General features: G+C 51.7%; 1 protein-coding gene across 1 annotated transcript in view; it reads right to left on the bottom strand.

Moving 5' to 3' along the window:
* Positions 1-16667, bottom strand: part of UBAC1 (UBA domain containing 1) — a 30385-nt gene that overhangs the window by 7228 nt on the left and 6490 nt on the right. The window contains exons 3-8 of the mRNA XM_023227596.1: positions 15347-15420; positions 8645-8752; positions 6825-6927; positions 6448-6556; positions 5604-5826; positions 540-626 (exon numbers count right to left, since the gene is read on the bottom strand). Coding sequence (XP_023083364.1) covers positions 540-626; positions 5604-5826; positions 6448-6556; positions 6825-6927; positions 8645-8752; positions 15347-15420 — 704 coding nt within the window. The remainder of the gene's footprint in view (positions 1-539; positions 627-5603; positions 5827-6447; positions 6557-6824; positions 6928-8644; positions 8753-15346; positions 15421-16667) is intronic.

The following is a 16667-nucleotide window of genomic DNA, read 5'->3' as shown; positions in this document are numbered from 1 at the left end:
CACTCACCACAGGACACTCACCACAGCCCGACACTCACTCACCACAGTCTGACACTCACTCACCACAGCCTGACACTCACCAGAGCCCAACACTCACTCACCACAGCCTGACACTCACTCACCACAGCCCAACACTCACCACAGCCCAACACTCACCACAGCCCGACACTCACTCACCACAGCCCAACACTCACTCACCACAGCCTGACACTTACCGCAGCCCGACACTCACTCACCACAGCCCGACACTCACTCACCACAGCCCGACACTCACTCACCACAGCCCAAAACTCACCAGAGCCCAACACTCACTCACCACAGGCCAACACTCACTCACCAGAGCCCGACACTCACCACAGCCCAATACTCACTCACCACAGCCCGACACTCACCACTGCCTGAAACTCACTCACCACAGCCCGACACTCACTCACCACAGCCCAACACTCACCACAGCCCAACACTCACCACAGCCCAACACTCACTCACCAAGGCCAACACCACAGCCTGACACACACTCACCACAGCCCGACACTCACCGCGGCATTCTGTTGGTTGTTGTTCACTCTGAGGGCGTCTATCACCTCCTTCTCGTCGAATCCCATCTCCATCAGGGAAATGACGGCCTAGAGGACAGCACAGCCGTTAGCTCACTGGGGGTGGCAGGAGGCCGAGGAACCAGTGCCCTACATGCAGAGAGGGGGCCCTGCTCCCCGGCACCCTAGCAGGGGGTGCTCCCAACAGCCCTGCGGACACTCTCTGTCCACGTTCTCTTTCCTCACAGCTCTACTGAAACAGATCTTGGTTTTCAGCATCCTAAAGCTGAAGAAGTGAAGAGTATGACTGTAGTTAGCCGAGCCAGGGGGTCAGTGCAGCTCCCAGGCTTGTCTTCAGGGAGCCACAGGTTGTGGGGAGAAGCCACAGGTTATGACAGGTAGAAATGCATCGCTTATGTGGACATGAGGCAGTCAGGCCAACTTCAGACCCTTTCAGGTTTGTCCCAGTGGCTGTGTGGATAAGACTGTCTCAGCAGCCACTGCAGGTTTACCCCAGAGGGGCTTGTTACCCAAGAATAAGTGGCTTTAGAGAAAGGCCACGTCAGTAAATGCAATCTCAATGGAAACAAAAATGTCATTGTAATCCGTGAAAAAAGGTTTTATTCAGATTTTATCTTAGAAAAAAAATCCTAAAATTAATTTTTTAATTTTAATATTGAACAAAACTTAAGCTACAACTAAACATATACTAATTTGTTTTTGGGGAAGGACGTCCATTTTTCTGGACACAATTCATGTAACAAGATAATACGTCCTTTACTCTGGAGATTTATAATACAATGTTAAAGGGGTCCGTTTTGAAAAAATATAAATAAATAAAATGAAGGCTTCATCAAAATTTCAAGGGCCTCTCCTAATCCCTGAAAGGTCAGATCCCACTCTCTTGAAGCCCCCAGAGTCCTCTCCATCTTTGTCAGTTTTCCGGCCACCATAAGGCCATTAAGTGGAGGGGTGCCAGCCCCACACAGCTCCCAGCACCACCCAGGCTGACTTCATGCAGCACCGCGCCCCATGGACCATGCACGTCCGCAGCCAGTCTAGCTGGACTGCATTGTCAGATGCTTCCAAGAGAACCTGGCAGAAAAAGACTTGAGCTGGGGTAGAGCTCAGGAAGGATGCTGGCTGGAGCTAAACTGTGTGCATGATCAGCTCAAAAGTCCTGGCCAGGCGCACTGGCTCACGCTTGTAATCCCAGCACTTTGGGAGGCCGGGGCGGGAGGATCACCTGAGGTCAGGAGTTTGAGACCAGCCTGGCCAACATGGGGAAACCCCAACTCTACTAAAAATACAAAAATTAGCTGGGCGTGATGGCACACGCCTGTAATCCCAGCTACTCGGGAGGCTGAGGCAGGAGAATCGCTTGAGCCCGGGAAGTGGAGGTTGCAGGGAGCTGAGATCGCACCATTGTACTCCAGCCTGGGCAACACAGTGAGACTCCATCTCAAAAAAGAAAAAAACTCCATATCTTCTATTTATGGTCCTTCCTGAGCCACATCCTAACTCCAGGAGCTCCAACAATGAACTTTGGAAGAACCCACCATACAGTATTTTGGTATCAAAGTCACATAGAATAGCCTGGAATCTATTGAATTCAAGGACAGGACGCCCTTCTCACTAGCTTCAATAGGAAACACTCTCCCCCATTTCTACCTCAGCCCAGGAAATGATGCCCCAGTACTCCTGAGGCAACACCTGGCAGCCCCCGCCCTCCCTCCCAGCCCATGGGGGCAAAGACTTGCTTGTGGGCAGCAATGGGAGAGGGGCCTTGCACTCACGGGCTGCAGGACCTCGGGCCCTGTCAGCTCTGCCCCCGGCCAGCAGGTATCCTGTCCACCACTGGAAAGGGAGGGGCAGCAGCAAATCTGTTTTGGCCTCAAGTCAGAGCTCTCCAATCCTTTCTCGGTAATGAAGCTAATATCTCGATCCCTATTGGATACTTGCCTGATCTCAAGACTCATACAGAAACCAAAGGGTAGAAGGAGTGATAGGCTGGCCCCTCAAGCCTTGACCATCTTGTAACCATTTTCATCAAAGACATTCTACGGAATATTCTGACACAGAGACATGACAGGAGGGAATGACAATGGGGACGATCTTAGGAAAATGAGCACATTAAGATTATTAAGAATGAGCATCTCTATTTAACAAAAAGGCTTAAGACGGCAAGAAAGAATATGACTAACAACCTCTAAGAGACCGTGTAGCACCACAACACAGGAGAGTGCAAAGTCCAGCCTCAGCACACAAGGGACCCAGCTGGAGAGTGGCCGCTCCGCCCAACAGGCTTCCAGGATCAGATGTGAACTTGGCTCCCTAGGAGACAAGCACAATGAGACAAACTTTCCGCTAAACCTAGAAATGCTAGATAAAAATAAAACAAAAATGCTTTTAGGCTGGGCACAATGGCTCGTGCCTGTAATTCCAGCACTTTGGGAGGCCAAGGCAAGAGGATTACTTGAGGCCAGGAGTTCAAGACCAGCCTGGGCAACACAGGGAGATCCCTATCTGTCCAAAATTTTAGAAATTAAAAAATTAGCCCCGTTTGGTGGTGCATGCCTGTAAGAGCTACTCAGGAGGCTGAAGTAGCATCATTTGAGCCCAGGAGGTCAAGGCTGCAGTAAGCCATGATTGTGCCACCACCCTCTAGCCTGGGTGACAGAGTGAAACTGTCTCAAAAAAAAAAAAAAAAAAAAAAAGAGAGAGAGAGAAACTTTTAAATGCATAGCTAAACTCACAAGAAAGGGATATCCACAAGTGATAAAAACCAAGAAGGAAGAGACAGAAAACTAGCTCTATGAAAGGGTGTGCGCAGGGTCTAATGTCCACACACAGACAGAACGTGCGCCTTGGGCCCATGGGAGGTAGACAGTGGGAAATGAGACCCTTACTTAAAACGAGGACCCGGAAAAGATGAGAAGATGGACTAGAAAAGCATTTGTCTCAATGGGATCTAACTAAACTGAAGAGCTTCTGCACAGCAAAAGAAACGACCATCAGAGTGAACAGACAACCTACAGAAGGGAACATTTTTACAATCTATCCACCTGACAAAGGGCTAATATCCATCATCTACATGGAACAAACACATTTACAAGAAAAAAAAAAACCCATTAAAAACTGGGCAAAGGACATGATCAGACATTTCTCAAAAGAAGACAGTTGGCTGGGCGTAGGGGCTTACTCCTGTAATCCCAGCACTTTGGGAGGCTGAGGCGGGCAGATCACTTGAGGTCAGGAGTTTGAGACCAGCCTGGCCAACATGGTGAAACCCCGTCTCCACTAAAAACACAAAAATTAGCTGGGCGTGGTGGGTGTGTGCCTGTAGTCCCAGCTACTTAGGAGGCTGAGGCAGGAAGAATCCAGCCTGGGCAACAGAGCAAGGCTCAACATTAGTGATCATTAAGAGAAATGCAAATCAAAACCGCAATGAGATACCACCTCATGCCAATCAGAATGATGATTATTAAAAAGTCAAGAAACAACAGCTGCTGGTGAGGCTGTGGAGAAACAGGAACGCTTTTACACTGTTGGTGGGAATGTAAATTAGTTCAACCACTGTGGAAGACGTGTGGTGATTCCTCAAAGACCTAGAAACAGAAATACCATCTGACCCTGCAATTCCATTACTGGGTATATACCCAAAGGAATAATAGAAATCATTCTATTATAAAGATACGTGCACACATATGTTCACTGCAGCACTATTCACAATAGCAAAGATATAGAATCAACCCAAATGCCCATGGATAAGAAAAGAAACTGGATAGGCTGGATAAAGAAAATATGGGACATACACACCACGGAATACTATGCAGCCATAAAAAGGAATGAGATCACATCCTTTGCAGGGTCACGGATAAAGCTGGAAGCCATTGTTCTCAGCAAACTAACACAGGAGCAGAAAACCAAGCACCTCATGTTCTCACTCATGAGTGGGAGCTGAACAATGAGAACACATGGACACAGGGAGGGGAACACCACACACCGGGGCCTGCTGGGGGCCCGGGGGAGGGAGGGCATCAGGATAAATAGCTAATGCTGGGCTTAATACCTAGGTGATAGGTTGACACGTGCAGTAAACCACCATGGCACATGTTTACCTTTGGAACAAACCTGCACATCCTGCATATGTATCCCAGAACTTAATATTAAATTAAATTTTAAAAGAAACAAAGAAAAGCGTTTGTCTCCACGGGACCCTGTGCAGGGAAGACCTGAGCTGTGAAGCCGGGGGTTACACTGCAGGACATGAGGGGCAGGGACCCCACTCATCACCGGCAGAAGCAAACTCAGAATCACCCCAGGTGGATGTCTAGAGCCTGACCACAGGGAACTCCATGGAAGACACGAGCCCCGCAGGTGAGGTCACAGCACAATGTCACACACCCCAGGGAAACGATCAATGCCACACGTGAGACGAGAGCATGCAGATGGAAGCCCTGACGGAGCAGATCTGCTGTCCGAGCAGGTCGGAGAAGACAGAAACCTGCAAGGAGGAAGTAAGATCCGAATCAAAGAACAGGAGAGAGAAGGAAGAACGGGGACATGAGGTGCGGGCGAGAAAGGTCCACACACATAGGCGCAGGGACCCTGCAGCCCTGCAGACTGCGCCATGGAGGCGGTTGGCCAGCCTGAGCAGCCCCACGCTCACAGACACCCACCACAGCAGATGACCCTCCCGGTCTCCAAGCAGGACCCCCACCCCACAGAGACGCTGCCGAATGGGGCGGCTTGTGGACATGAGTGGTCAGCAGGAACTGTAAAATGTCGTTTTTCAAAAGGTGATGAATGTGGCAACAGAGAGGAAACTGGGGTGCCTGGATTCAAGCCAGGATAACTTACAGGGGTGCTCAGAAACTCGGGCCATGGTCCCCAGGCTCACCACTTCCCAGGCCCGCCTATAAACCCCTTCCCCAGTTTCTCTCTCTCCTGGGACAAGAGCCGGCTCAGCCCAAGGTCAGCCACACAGCCCAGCTTCCTTTCTATGGCGCCACCTCAAGGGAAGACAGGGCGGCTCTGCCTGACGACAGGTCTAGTAACACATACCCGAGCATCAGCCCGAAACTCCCTTTTCCTCCGGATCTTCTTGAAGATTTCCGTGAGCTCATCTCTGGCCTCCTCGTCGGTGGTGCTGGCTCCTGCGGCAGCCTCAGGGGCGGCTGCTGCGGCCCCCTCAGCCCCTGGGGGAGCTTGGCCTGGAAGAGGCGTGTCTATGGTCGGGTCTTCCGCATGCTCAATGAGCCACTCCATGGCCTGAGGCACCGACATGCTGCAAGGCAAGAGACTCTTTCCAACACCCCCAGGCTAACGGACCGGGGCCTTCGCCTCCTGTCCGTTCCCAAGAGCCTCTGCTATGGTAGTGACCTCTCCAGCATCAGCTGGTGGCCCTTATAATGAGAACCTGAACAAACACAGGTGCCACTGAAGCTCTGGTCCTTGCCTCAGACTACCTTGAGACCCTGGGCAGAAACAGAAGCCCGTCTAAGAAAGGCAAGCGGACCCGGAGGTCTCTGCTGGGAGCTTAGGTATAGAGCGCCCCCGGCTGCCCCTGGATCTCGGATTATTCGTTTTAGATCTGAACACAGAAGCACAAAAAGTAACTCACACGGAAATCCTGAGAAGACTGTTAGAGGCCGTGTCCCTGCTACGAACGGGCTTCACCTTGAGTTCTCATACAACGGCCCAAAGAATTGATACAACGACTGTTCTGTCACATTCACCCCAAAAACACTTTGCAGGCTCATATTTAAGGTACCTCTTCAAAACCCCACACGTTAGAAAAGATTCAGTCAAACAAAGAGTTTAGGGCAGGAGGACGTCACCCATGGTGGGAGCCCCACAAGACCAGGCCCCACGTGTCTCCGGCAGGGAAGGAGGTGGCCCCACGCACTGGTTCAGCTGAAGGGCCTTGGTGGCTCTGTTCTCCGGAAAGCCCATCTCCGTGAGCTGCCGCAGGGCGGCCTCATCCACGCGCTCATCCTCGTCCTCGTCCAGCATCGCTGCGGGGAGACGACAGGGCCATGAAGGCTCCAGCCTCAGGCCCAGGGGCCTTATCTGAGCACAAACATTTGCAGGAATTATCTGTCTGAGCTCTGCCTGCCCACCCTCTGGCGTATCAGCAGGAGTTGCCGGTGAGGCAGGCCCCAGGCCCTCATCAGCGCTTCCATAAAGCACTGAGGTTCTGGTCATGCGTGCGTGGAGCTGCAGACGCTCCCCAAGGCAGGCAGTGACCCACGCCTGGAATGCAGCATCAGGGTTGACTCATACCATTCGCCTTCTTAAACAATTCCACCGCATCTGGGTTCAGTGCTAACAGCTTCTGTGCCACCTCGATGAGAGACACCAGTATCTTCCGGAGTTCTGTCTGGAACTGCAGTGAAAAAAAAGGAGGTCAGTTCTCTAAATGTCCAGCAACCCTACTCGGACCTATGACTTGCTCCCATCCTGGAACTCCGATCCTCAGAGTTGAGATGACACTGCTTTCCTGCAAGACAGCAAGATCAACTGAGGGCAAGGCAAGGGATTGGCAGGGCCAAGGGCCTCCCTGAAGGTGGGACTGAAGCCAGTGGAAAGGGACACGAACGCCTGGTGACAGTTGCTCAGTGCTGGCCTGATACTCAGCCTGTGCCCAGTGAGGAAACCGTCAGTCCAGCCAGCGTGGGTGGGGGCAAGCTGAAGACCCTCTCTGGCTTCACTGAAGAAAACAGAATCATCTGAGGCTCCACGCCCATGAGTCTGCCGGCCCCCGGTGGAGGCATGCCTGCCACACAGCGGTGGCCATCATTGTCCTCCCCAGGCAGGACAAGCTGTGGGGCGGAAGAGAGACGCCCTCCAGAACAGCTCCTGGCTACAGGGCCTAGAGGTCAGGTGTCAGCTGCCCCTTCTCTCACAGGAGTGTGAGCCTTGGTGTGGATACCACACTAGCGAAACACCTCTGAGCTGGACACACACAGGATGGGAGATACACATGCTGGCTGCTGGGGAAAAGTCACCATGCACTGGTCGGCGCAGAACTCTCTGGAAGAAACTCCAAGAGGTTCATTCCTAAAATGAAACAGGGTTTATGGCAGCGTCCTTAGATCGGACTGGTATCAGATGAAGTTGGAAGCCAGCCGTCCTCCCACCCTGGCACAGCACGTGCCCCCTGCTGGGGCGTTGACTGAGCACTGCAAACACTTTTCTTTTCTTTTTTTTTTTTTTTTTTAGGCGGGGGTCGGGCTTTTTCGCCCAGGCTGGGGTGCAGTGGCCAGATCTCAGCCCACTGCAAGCTCCATTGCCTGGGTTTATACCATTCTCCTGCCTCAGCCTCCCGAGGAGCTGGAACTACAGGCGCCCACCACCTCGCCCGGCTAGTTTTTTGTATTTTTTAGTAGAGACAGGGTTTCACCTTGTTAGCCAGGATGGTCTCGATCTCCTGACCTCGTGATCCGCCCGTCTCGGCCTCCCAAAGTGCTGGGATTACAGGCTTGAGCCACCGCACCTGGCCACTTTTCTTTTTTAACTGAGAACGTTCTGATCCAAAATAACTCACGGGTTCAGATTTTTTTTTTTTTTCCTTGAGACAGAGTTTCGCTCTTGCTACCCAGGTTGGAGTACAATGATGCGATCTCAGCTCACTGCAACCTCTGCCTCCCGGGTTCAAGCGATTTTCCTATCTCAGCCTCCTGAATAGCTGGGATTACAGGTGCCCACCACTATGCCCGGCTAATTTTTGGTATTTTTTAGCAGAGACGGGGTTTCACCATGTTGGCCAGGCTGGTCTCGAACTTCTGACCTCAGGTGATCCACCCGCTTTGGGTTCAGAATTCTATCTAAACATTTTTGCCAAACTCAGGGCCGGACTGACGTTTTCCCAGGGTATCTATCTTTCCAGTCCTGCCTTCAGATGGCTTTCCAACTCTCACTTGGAAATAATTTTTGATTTACAGAAAAAAAGCAAAATAGTGCAGTCCTATAGACCCCCTCACTGACTTCCCCAAATACTCCTAGAGAATCTCCTCTTGCTGCCCCGCTCTGCGGGAACCCCCCACGGCAATCCCCCACACGGGGACCCCACGCGCCCGCCGCCGCTCTGGGCCGACACTTACATCTCTCATGTTGGTCTGGACAGCGGCCCGGTCCATGTTGTAGGAGGGCAGGTTGGCGGTGGCCCGGAGTATGGCCTCTTTATCTGGAGCTTTCTGGTCTTGTTTTTTCTACACAGAAAAGTCATCAGAAAGTCAGACATGAACATAACAGCACCAAAAAGCAAGATGATGAAAACTGAATCAGCAGAGCTCTGCCCAGGAAAGACTCCGTCTCCTTTCGGAGCCAGAGGTGTAAACTCCTTGATGAGCTGGGGGAGCCTGGAGAGTTCTGGGCAAGGCCCAGGGACAGCAGACACGTCCTCAGCATCTGCTCTGCCGTAAATGAGAGTGAAGAGGTAGGTGAGGGGCAGAGCAGGAGCAAGGGTCACAGAACAACAACCACACGGGGGCTGGGGCAAGGGAGGCGGGCAGGGCTGGGGCAAGGGAGGCGACTCCAGAAGAACCACCCAGGCTGCAGCTAAGCCCTGAGGCCAAAATCACGAACTCATCTCTGCTTCTTCTGGAAGCTCCTGACGGGCAGTTATGGCAGTAGAAACTCACAAGAACAAAAGTGATGGGAGAGGAACAGAACCGGAAGAGCGACAGCACATCCTCAGAAGACGGCAGAAGATGAGGATGGAGGGATCAGCGGCGCTACGAAGGCTCAGGCCAAGAGCAGAGCATGGACGCAAGACCCTTCCAGCCTCCCAGAACTGCATCAGTGGCAGGGGACGGGGAGTGAGCCTCAGGAGCTAGGACTCCATCCTCCCCCGCCCTGCCCTGCGCTCCCCTGCCATCCAGTCCTGCCGGCAACTCCCAGAGAGCTGAGCTTGAGACCCCGGGCCAGAAGCCCTTGGCTCATGAGAGGGAAAGCGGCACCCCCAGCATCCTCGACAGGGAGACCCAGCAGCAAGGGAGTGGGGCAGACACAGCCATGAGATGGGAGAGGGCAAAATGGCAGGGTCTGCACCCAAAGGGCAGTGCCCCAGCCAGCCACCCAGTCCCAAAGCACTGCTAACAAGATCCAGGGCCTCTGGAAGGTGGCATTCAGTCACAGACAGCCGGCCAGACGTTTGAGTAAAGCTTCCAGCACGGAAGACAAAAACCCAAATAAAAACAGGAACAGGCTGGGCGCAGCGGCGCACACCTATAGTCCCAGCACTTTGGGAGGCCGAGGTAGGTGGATTACTTGAGGTCAGGAGTTCGAGACCAGCATGGCCAACATGGTAAAACCCCATGTCTAATAAAAATACAAAAATAAGCCGGGTGTGCTGGTGCACGCCTGTAATCCCAGCTACCCGGGAGGCTGAGGCAGGAGAATGGCTTGAACCTGGGAGGTGAGCTGAGATCACACCACTGCACTCAAGCCTGGGTGAGTGACGGTGAGACTCCGACTGAAAAAAAAAGAAAAGGAACAACAGAAAGCAGCACAAAGTGAGGACCCAGCAGGGAAGAGGACAGTGTTTGTGAGCCAGGACACACGGCCCGCAGAGGAACACACCAGAACGCTAGAACACAACTGAGGAGGAGAACCGGCTTAGGAATTTAAATACGTTACAGCCAGATCAAAAAGGCTAAGATTGCTTCTTCAGGAGATAAAGCAAGGAATCCCTCAGAAAACAGGCCTACCGGCCAACTCATAAGTGTTACAGAAAGAGAAAAGAAAACAAGATCAAAAAACCAATTCAGGCCATTTTCCAGGACTAAATTTCCCAGAACTCAAACACCTGAATTTCCAGAGTCAATGGGCCAGGCACGGCAAAGAGAAAAAGACCCGCAGCAGAGACACCGCGGAACATCCCAGAACGCTAAAGCACACCAGATGGCAGAAGGTTCTAGAAGGAGCAGAGGAAGGGGAGGCCTCGGCTGGTGCAGGGAGGAGCGGCTCAGAGCTGCCTCGTGTACTGCACACGGCGGTGCCCCCTCCACAGCTCCTGCGCTGGAATGCGAGGCCTCAAGACGGTTTCCCCTTCCGGGCACTAGAGGAAGTCAGGCTTCACCAGACCAAGGGACAGGTCGAGAAGAGCAAGACACCTGGCCCTGCGGCAGGCAGAACTCGAGGACGGCGGCACGCTCCCCGTGCCTGGCAGTTGCCCATGCGTGGCTGCAGAGCATGAGCAGGAGGACACATTCCACTCTGGGTCAGGTCACATCACGCGGCACTGCCGACTCTGGGGAAAGAGCATGATCCTTGGTGGGCCTTACCTAATCAGGCAGGTCCTTAAAAGGGACGGGTCTCTTTCTGGAAAGAGAGATTCAACACTTCAGAAATCCCGCTGCTGGCTCTGAAGGAGGAGGAGGAGGCTGTGTGGGTAGGAATGCCGGCCACGCCCAGGCCCTGAGAGCAGCCCCCAGCTGGCAACCAGCAAGAAAACGGGTCGGAACTGGACTCTGCCAACCATCGGAAGACCTTGGAAGCAGAATCTTCCCCAGCCTCGGAAAGGACGGCAGCTCTTCAGCACCCTGAACACACAGCCCTTCCGCACTCTCATTTCAGCTCGAGACCCTGAGCACAGAAACCAGCTGAACTCACCCAGCCAGACTTCTGCCCTACAGAACCACAAGCTACAAGCCGAGTGCCATTTTAAGCAGCTACGCGCGTGGCGGTTTGTTGGGTGGCAACGGAAACCTCGCATAGACTTAGCAAACTCTACCATAGGAGAGAGGCAGGAAAGCCAGGCTGTGCAGCAGGCCTGGAAGGCAGCGACTCAGACAGATGCGCAGGCCAGAGGGATCTGGAGGGACAGCCCCAGGAGAAAGGGAACGCCCCGGCGACCTAACATCTGTGACCATGTTTCCAGAAGCTTTATCAGCTCTGTGGAAGAGCATGAAAAAATCAGCGATAAGCCTACAAGAAACTCAACAAGCAAACAAAAGGAAGAGGCAAGTATTAATTCCAGGAAAAACAAAGTTGTGAGAAGGATGGATAATCTTAATCTATTTTGCTCACAGCTGAAAACTACACTTCAATTATAATAGTAATGAAAACCCTAAGATCTTCAACCAGCATTATGATCTAACCCTCAAGGGAGGAGAGAGGGCGGCACTACACCTTCTCCATTAAGAAGTCAATAGAGACTAAAGTTGGTCATTCAAGGAATAATAATATACACATATTATTTAGAAATTAGGAAGAAAATTGTTAAAGATAACAAGAGCTGGCCGGGCGTGGTGGCTCACGCCTGTAATCTCAGCACTTTGGGAGGCCGAGGCGGGCGGATCATGAGGTCAGGAGATCGAGACCATCCTGGCGAACACGGTGAAACACCGTCTCTACTAAAAACACAAAAAAATTAGCCGGGTGTGGTGGTGGGCGCCTGTAGTCCCAGCTTCTTGGGAGGCTGAGGCAAGAGAATCACTTGAACCTGGGAGGTAGAGGTTGCAGTGAGCGGAGATCGTGCCACAGCACTCCAGCCTGAGAGACAGAGTGAGACTCCGTCTCAAAAAAAAAACAAAAAAACAAGAGTTATGAGTGGTTGGGCCAGGCGTGGTGGCTTACGCCTGTAATCCCAACACTTTGGGAGGCCAAGGTGGAACAGACCACCTGAGCCCAGGAGTTTAAGACCAGCCTGGGCAACATGGCGAGACCCTATGTCTAAAAAAAAATACAAAAATTAGTAAAGTGTGGTGGCACACACCTATAGTCCCAGTTGCTTTACTCCTGGGGCTGAGGGAGAAGGATCACTTAAGCTCAGGAGGCAGGGGTTGCAGTGAGGTAAGATCATACCACATACTCCAGCCTGATGTGTACTGCCTGGCTTGTGCCAACACGCCCAGCTAATTTTTTATGTTTTTTATAGAGACAGGGTTTCATCATGCTGCCCAGGCTGGTCTCAAATTCCTGGGCTCAAGTGATCGTCCCACCTCAGCCTCCCAAAGTGCTGCAACTACAGGCATGGGCCACTGCACCCAGCCAAGACTACTAATTTTTATTAAAAGATTTGTAGTATTTTTTTTTCTTGTATTTTTTTAGTAGAGACGGGGTTTCACCATGTTAGCCAGGATGGTATCGATCTCCTGACCTCGTGATCCGCCCGTCTCGGCCTCCCAAAGTGCTGGGATTACAGGCTTGAGCCACTAGCCGGGCGAGGTGGTGGGCGCCTGTAGTCCCAGCTACTCGGGAGGCTGAGGCAGGAGAATGGCGTAAACCCGGGGGAGGCGGAGCTTGCAGTGAGCTGAGATCCGGCCACTGCACTCCAGCCTGGGCGACAGAGCGAGACTCCGTCTCAAAAAAAAAAAAAAAAAAAAGATTTGTAGTATTATTTGACCTTTTAAAAACATATGTCACTTTGACTTAAAAATTAATTCATAAATACAAAAATTAGCTGGGTATGGTGGCACACACCTGTGGTCCCAGCTACTCGGGAGGCTGAGGCAGGAGGACTGCTTAAGCCCAGGTGAAGGTTGCAGTGAGTTATGATTGTACCACTGCACTGTGGCCTGGGCAACAGAGTGAGATCCTGTCTCTGAAACAAAAACAAAAACTAAATTAAAAATTAATTTAGGCCAGGCGTGATGACTCATGCCTGTAATCCTAGCACTTTGGGAGGCCGAGGCAGGTGGATCACCTGAGATCAGGAGTTCGAGACTAGCCTGGCCAACATGGTGAAACCCCGTTTCTTGTAAAAATACAAAAAATTAGCCGGGCGTGGTGGCACGCACCTGTAATTCCAGCTACTCAGGAGGCTGAGGCAGGAGAATCATTTGAACCTGGAGGACGGAGGTTGCAGTGAGCTGAGATCGCGCCACTGCACTTTAGCTTGGGTAACAAGAGCAAAACTCTAAATCAAAAATAATAATAAAAATAATAATAAATTCATAAAAATAGGAATTGACATCTTACAATGTTTCAGTTTGCAAATATTTGAAGAGAAAAGGTAAGTTCCCCAAGTTAGCTCCAAGCTACCCATCCAAGGGGCTGTGGGGCAATGGCTATACGGTCAGACCCATCTGTTTATATTAGTTACGGGCCTGGAAGTCTGAACACCAACGGTCAAACTGTAATCTGAGAACTGTGAATGCTGCCTGCAGCAGTTCCCAGAAACAGGCCTGACTCAGGGACAGGCGGAGGCAGGCCCAGATCTGTCCACTGCAGATGGGTGGGGCGGCAGCCTGTGTGTCACTCACGCGTGGCTAGGTGTGGCTGAAGATAAGGAGGGGACTCAAGCCCAGGGCACTCTTCCTGGGGACCCAGGGTCCCAGAGAAACCCAAAAATAGTTTCTGCACTCCCAGGCATGGGCCTAGCCCAAAAGAGTTTGGCCTGCTGCTTCTCTGCAGTAAATACTCTCCTTAGCCTCTCAAAGCATGAGTAAGAAACTCTACCCTTGAGATGAGTAATGCAAAGACAGCAGGGTAAAGTGGCTGCCCTTCTCGCCAGCAGGCTCCATGCTCGGCACGGGCTCGGGCCCTGCTGTGGGGCAGGACAATGCCACTAGCAGAACGCATCTTCCTCTGCTCAGTGAGCTTTCCAAAGTGTGAGCTTCTGGGGCAGCCAGCAAACACCACACTGCACGGTTCTCCTAAGGTACACGCGTGAGTGGACGGCGCAGACCATGAGTCAATAACGTGTGTGTGAATGTACACACCAAGGACATCCAGTTCTGTTTTGCAAGAAACAGACAAGACAGGCAGAACTCAGCCCCTCTCAGCATGAAGAGTGCAGGCTGAGTATCCCCCACCTGAAATGCCTGGGACCAGAACTGGTTCGGATTTTGGGTTTTTTCAGATTTGGGAATATTTGCATTCCAAATAATAAACTCAAAAAGCACCAACGAGCACTTCCATTAAGTGTCATTTCGGCATTCAAAAAGTTTCAGACTGCAGTGCATGTGGATTTTTGGATGGGGATGCTGAGCCTGTGCGGTGTGAGGCGGAGCTTGTCACGAGTGCTCCCTCGCCAGCCACTCTCTGCATGCGCAGCCCTTATTCCATGTAGTGGCTGGTTACCAACTTTCCTCCGTTTTTCTGCTTCAGAAGAGGAAGGAACGGGAGCACACACAGGTGAAGGCGGACAGCAGCACGGGAGTGAACTGTCACGCAAGATGTGCCCCTACTCTCCTCTCTGTCTCAAAAAACTCAGAGGCAGGTTTTCTGGGCTGGTCCCGTGAGCAGGGACCAGACTGACATGGATTAAACAAGCTCTGCCGGGAGAGAGAACCCCTTATAACCACATCTACTATAAATGGCAAATGTGTGGGTTGGTGAACAACTAGTACAGAGAACTTATTTATTATTCTTTTTAAAAATTTATTTATTTATTTATTTAATTTTGAGATGGAGTCTCACTCTGTCGCCAGGCTGGAGTGCAGTGGCATGATCTCGGCCCACTGCAACCTCTACCTCCCGAGTAGCTGGGACTACAAGCGCCCACCACCATGCCCAGCTAATTTTTTGTATATTTTTTTTAGTAGAGACGGGGTTTCATGGTGTTAGCCAGGATGGTCTTGATCTCCTGACCTTGTGATCCACCCACCTCGGCCTCCCAAAGTGCTGGGATTACAGGCGTGAGCCATGGCACCCGGCCATTTTTTTGTATCTTTTTTAGTAGAGACGGGGTTTCACCATATTAGCCAGGATGGTCTCAATTTCCTGACCTGGTGATCTGCTCACCTCGGCCCCCTAAAGTGCTGGGATTACAGGCGTGAGCCACCGCACCTGGCCTATAATTCTTAAATGTAAACTTCTACCAATCAAGGTCCCCAATTGCAAACTTTGAAATTTACCTTTTCTTCTGCTGAAACCTCAGCCATCTTGGGAAGTGGTGATGGAGCACGCTTTTTTATCAATAATAGGACGTCTAGAAAAAACAACATGTATATCCATCACACTGGTTATCGTTTCACATCCACAGAACGGCATAAAGGGTGCTGGATGCCCTGAGAACAGAACAGCAGGGGTTTGGCCAGGCACGGTGGCTCCCATCTGTAATCCTAGCACTTTGGGAGGCCGAGGTGGGCAAATCACCTAAGGTCAGGCGTTCAAGACCAGCCTGGCCAACACAGTGAAACCCCGTCTCTACTAAAAATACAAAAATTAGCCGGGCGTGGTGGCACACACCTGTAATTCCAGCTACTCTGGAGGCTGAGGCAGGAGAATCACTTGAACCCGGGAGGCGGAGGTTGCAGTGAGCTGAGCACCACTGCACTCCAGCCTGGGCGACAGAGCAAGACTTCGTCTTAAAAAAAAAAAAAAAAGAAGAAGAAGAAGAGCAGGGCTTCAGCTGGGTGCAGTGGCTCACTCCTATAATCCCAGCACTCTGACAGGACGAGGCAGGCGGATCACTTGAGCCCAGGAGTCCAAGACCAGACTGGACAACATGGCAAGACCCCATCTCTACGAAAACACAAAAAATAGCTGCACATGGTGGCACATGCCCACAGTCCCAGCTACTTGGAAGACTGAGGTGGGAGGATTGCTTGAGCCCAGGAGGTCACGGCAGCGGTGGGTCTGACTGTGCCTCTGCACTCCAGCCTGGGTGACTGAGCAACACTGTGTCTCCAAACAGCAGGGATTCCTTTGGTCTCCCCAAACCAAGGATCTACACCAGCCTTTCCTCCCTGTTTCATGACGTCTGTATGGCTCTAGCTGAGGTACAAGCTCCCAGGCCTGGCACAAAGACCCAGGTGACCCGTGGCCCAGGAGGCGTGCACAGCATGGCCCCAATAATTGTGCAACGAATTGGTGACAATCCTGCACAGGGCCCTCATTTTAACCGGCTCAGTTTTGAAAAAGTCTGTGAGGCTGGAGAGTTTACTCTTAACCCTCGGAGGTCAAAACCTGAGACGTGGCTCATCCTCAGCCCACGACGGTGGCCATCCCCCCACTGGCTTGGAGCTTGATGGTCATCTCAGTGGATATCTGTTAGCAAAACTTCCAGGATTTTCAAAACAGCTTACTTCAAGGAATTCCATAATTAAAGGCATTATTTGAAAGACACAACCAAAACTGATGTTAGCTCTTCAAGTGCCTCCAGACACAAAACCATACGCAATTAAATGGATGTGTGCGTCTAACACCGCACTGGGAGGATGTGTGCGTCTAACA

This window comes from Piliocolobus tephrosceles, chromosome 14 (assembly GCF_002776525.5).
Source record: "Piliocolobus tephrosceles isolate RC106 chromosome 14, ASM277652v3, whole genome shotgun sequence".
NCBI classification, from domain to species: domain Eukaryota; kingdom Metazoa; phylum Chordata; class Mammalia; order Primates; family Cercopithecidae; genus Piliocolobus; species Piliocolobus tephrosceles.
This window is presented reverse-complemented; position numbering and strand designations above follow the sequence as displayed.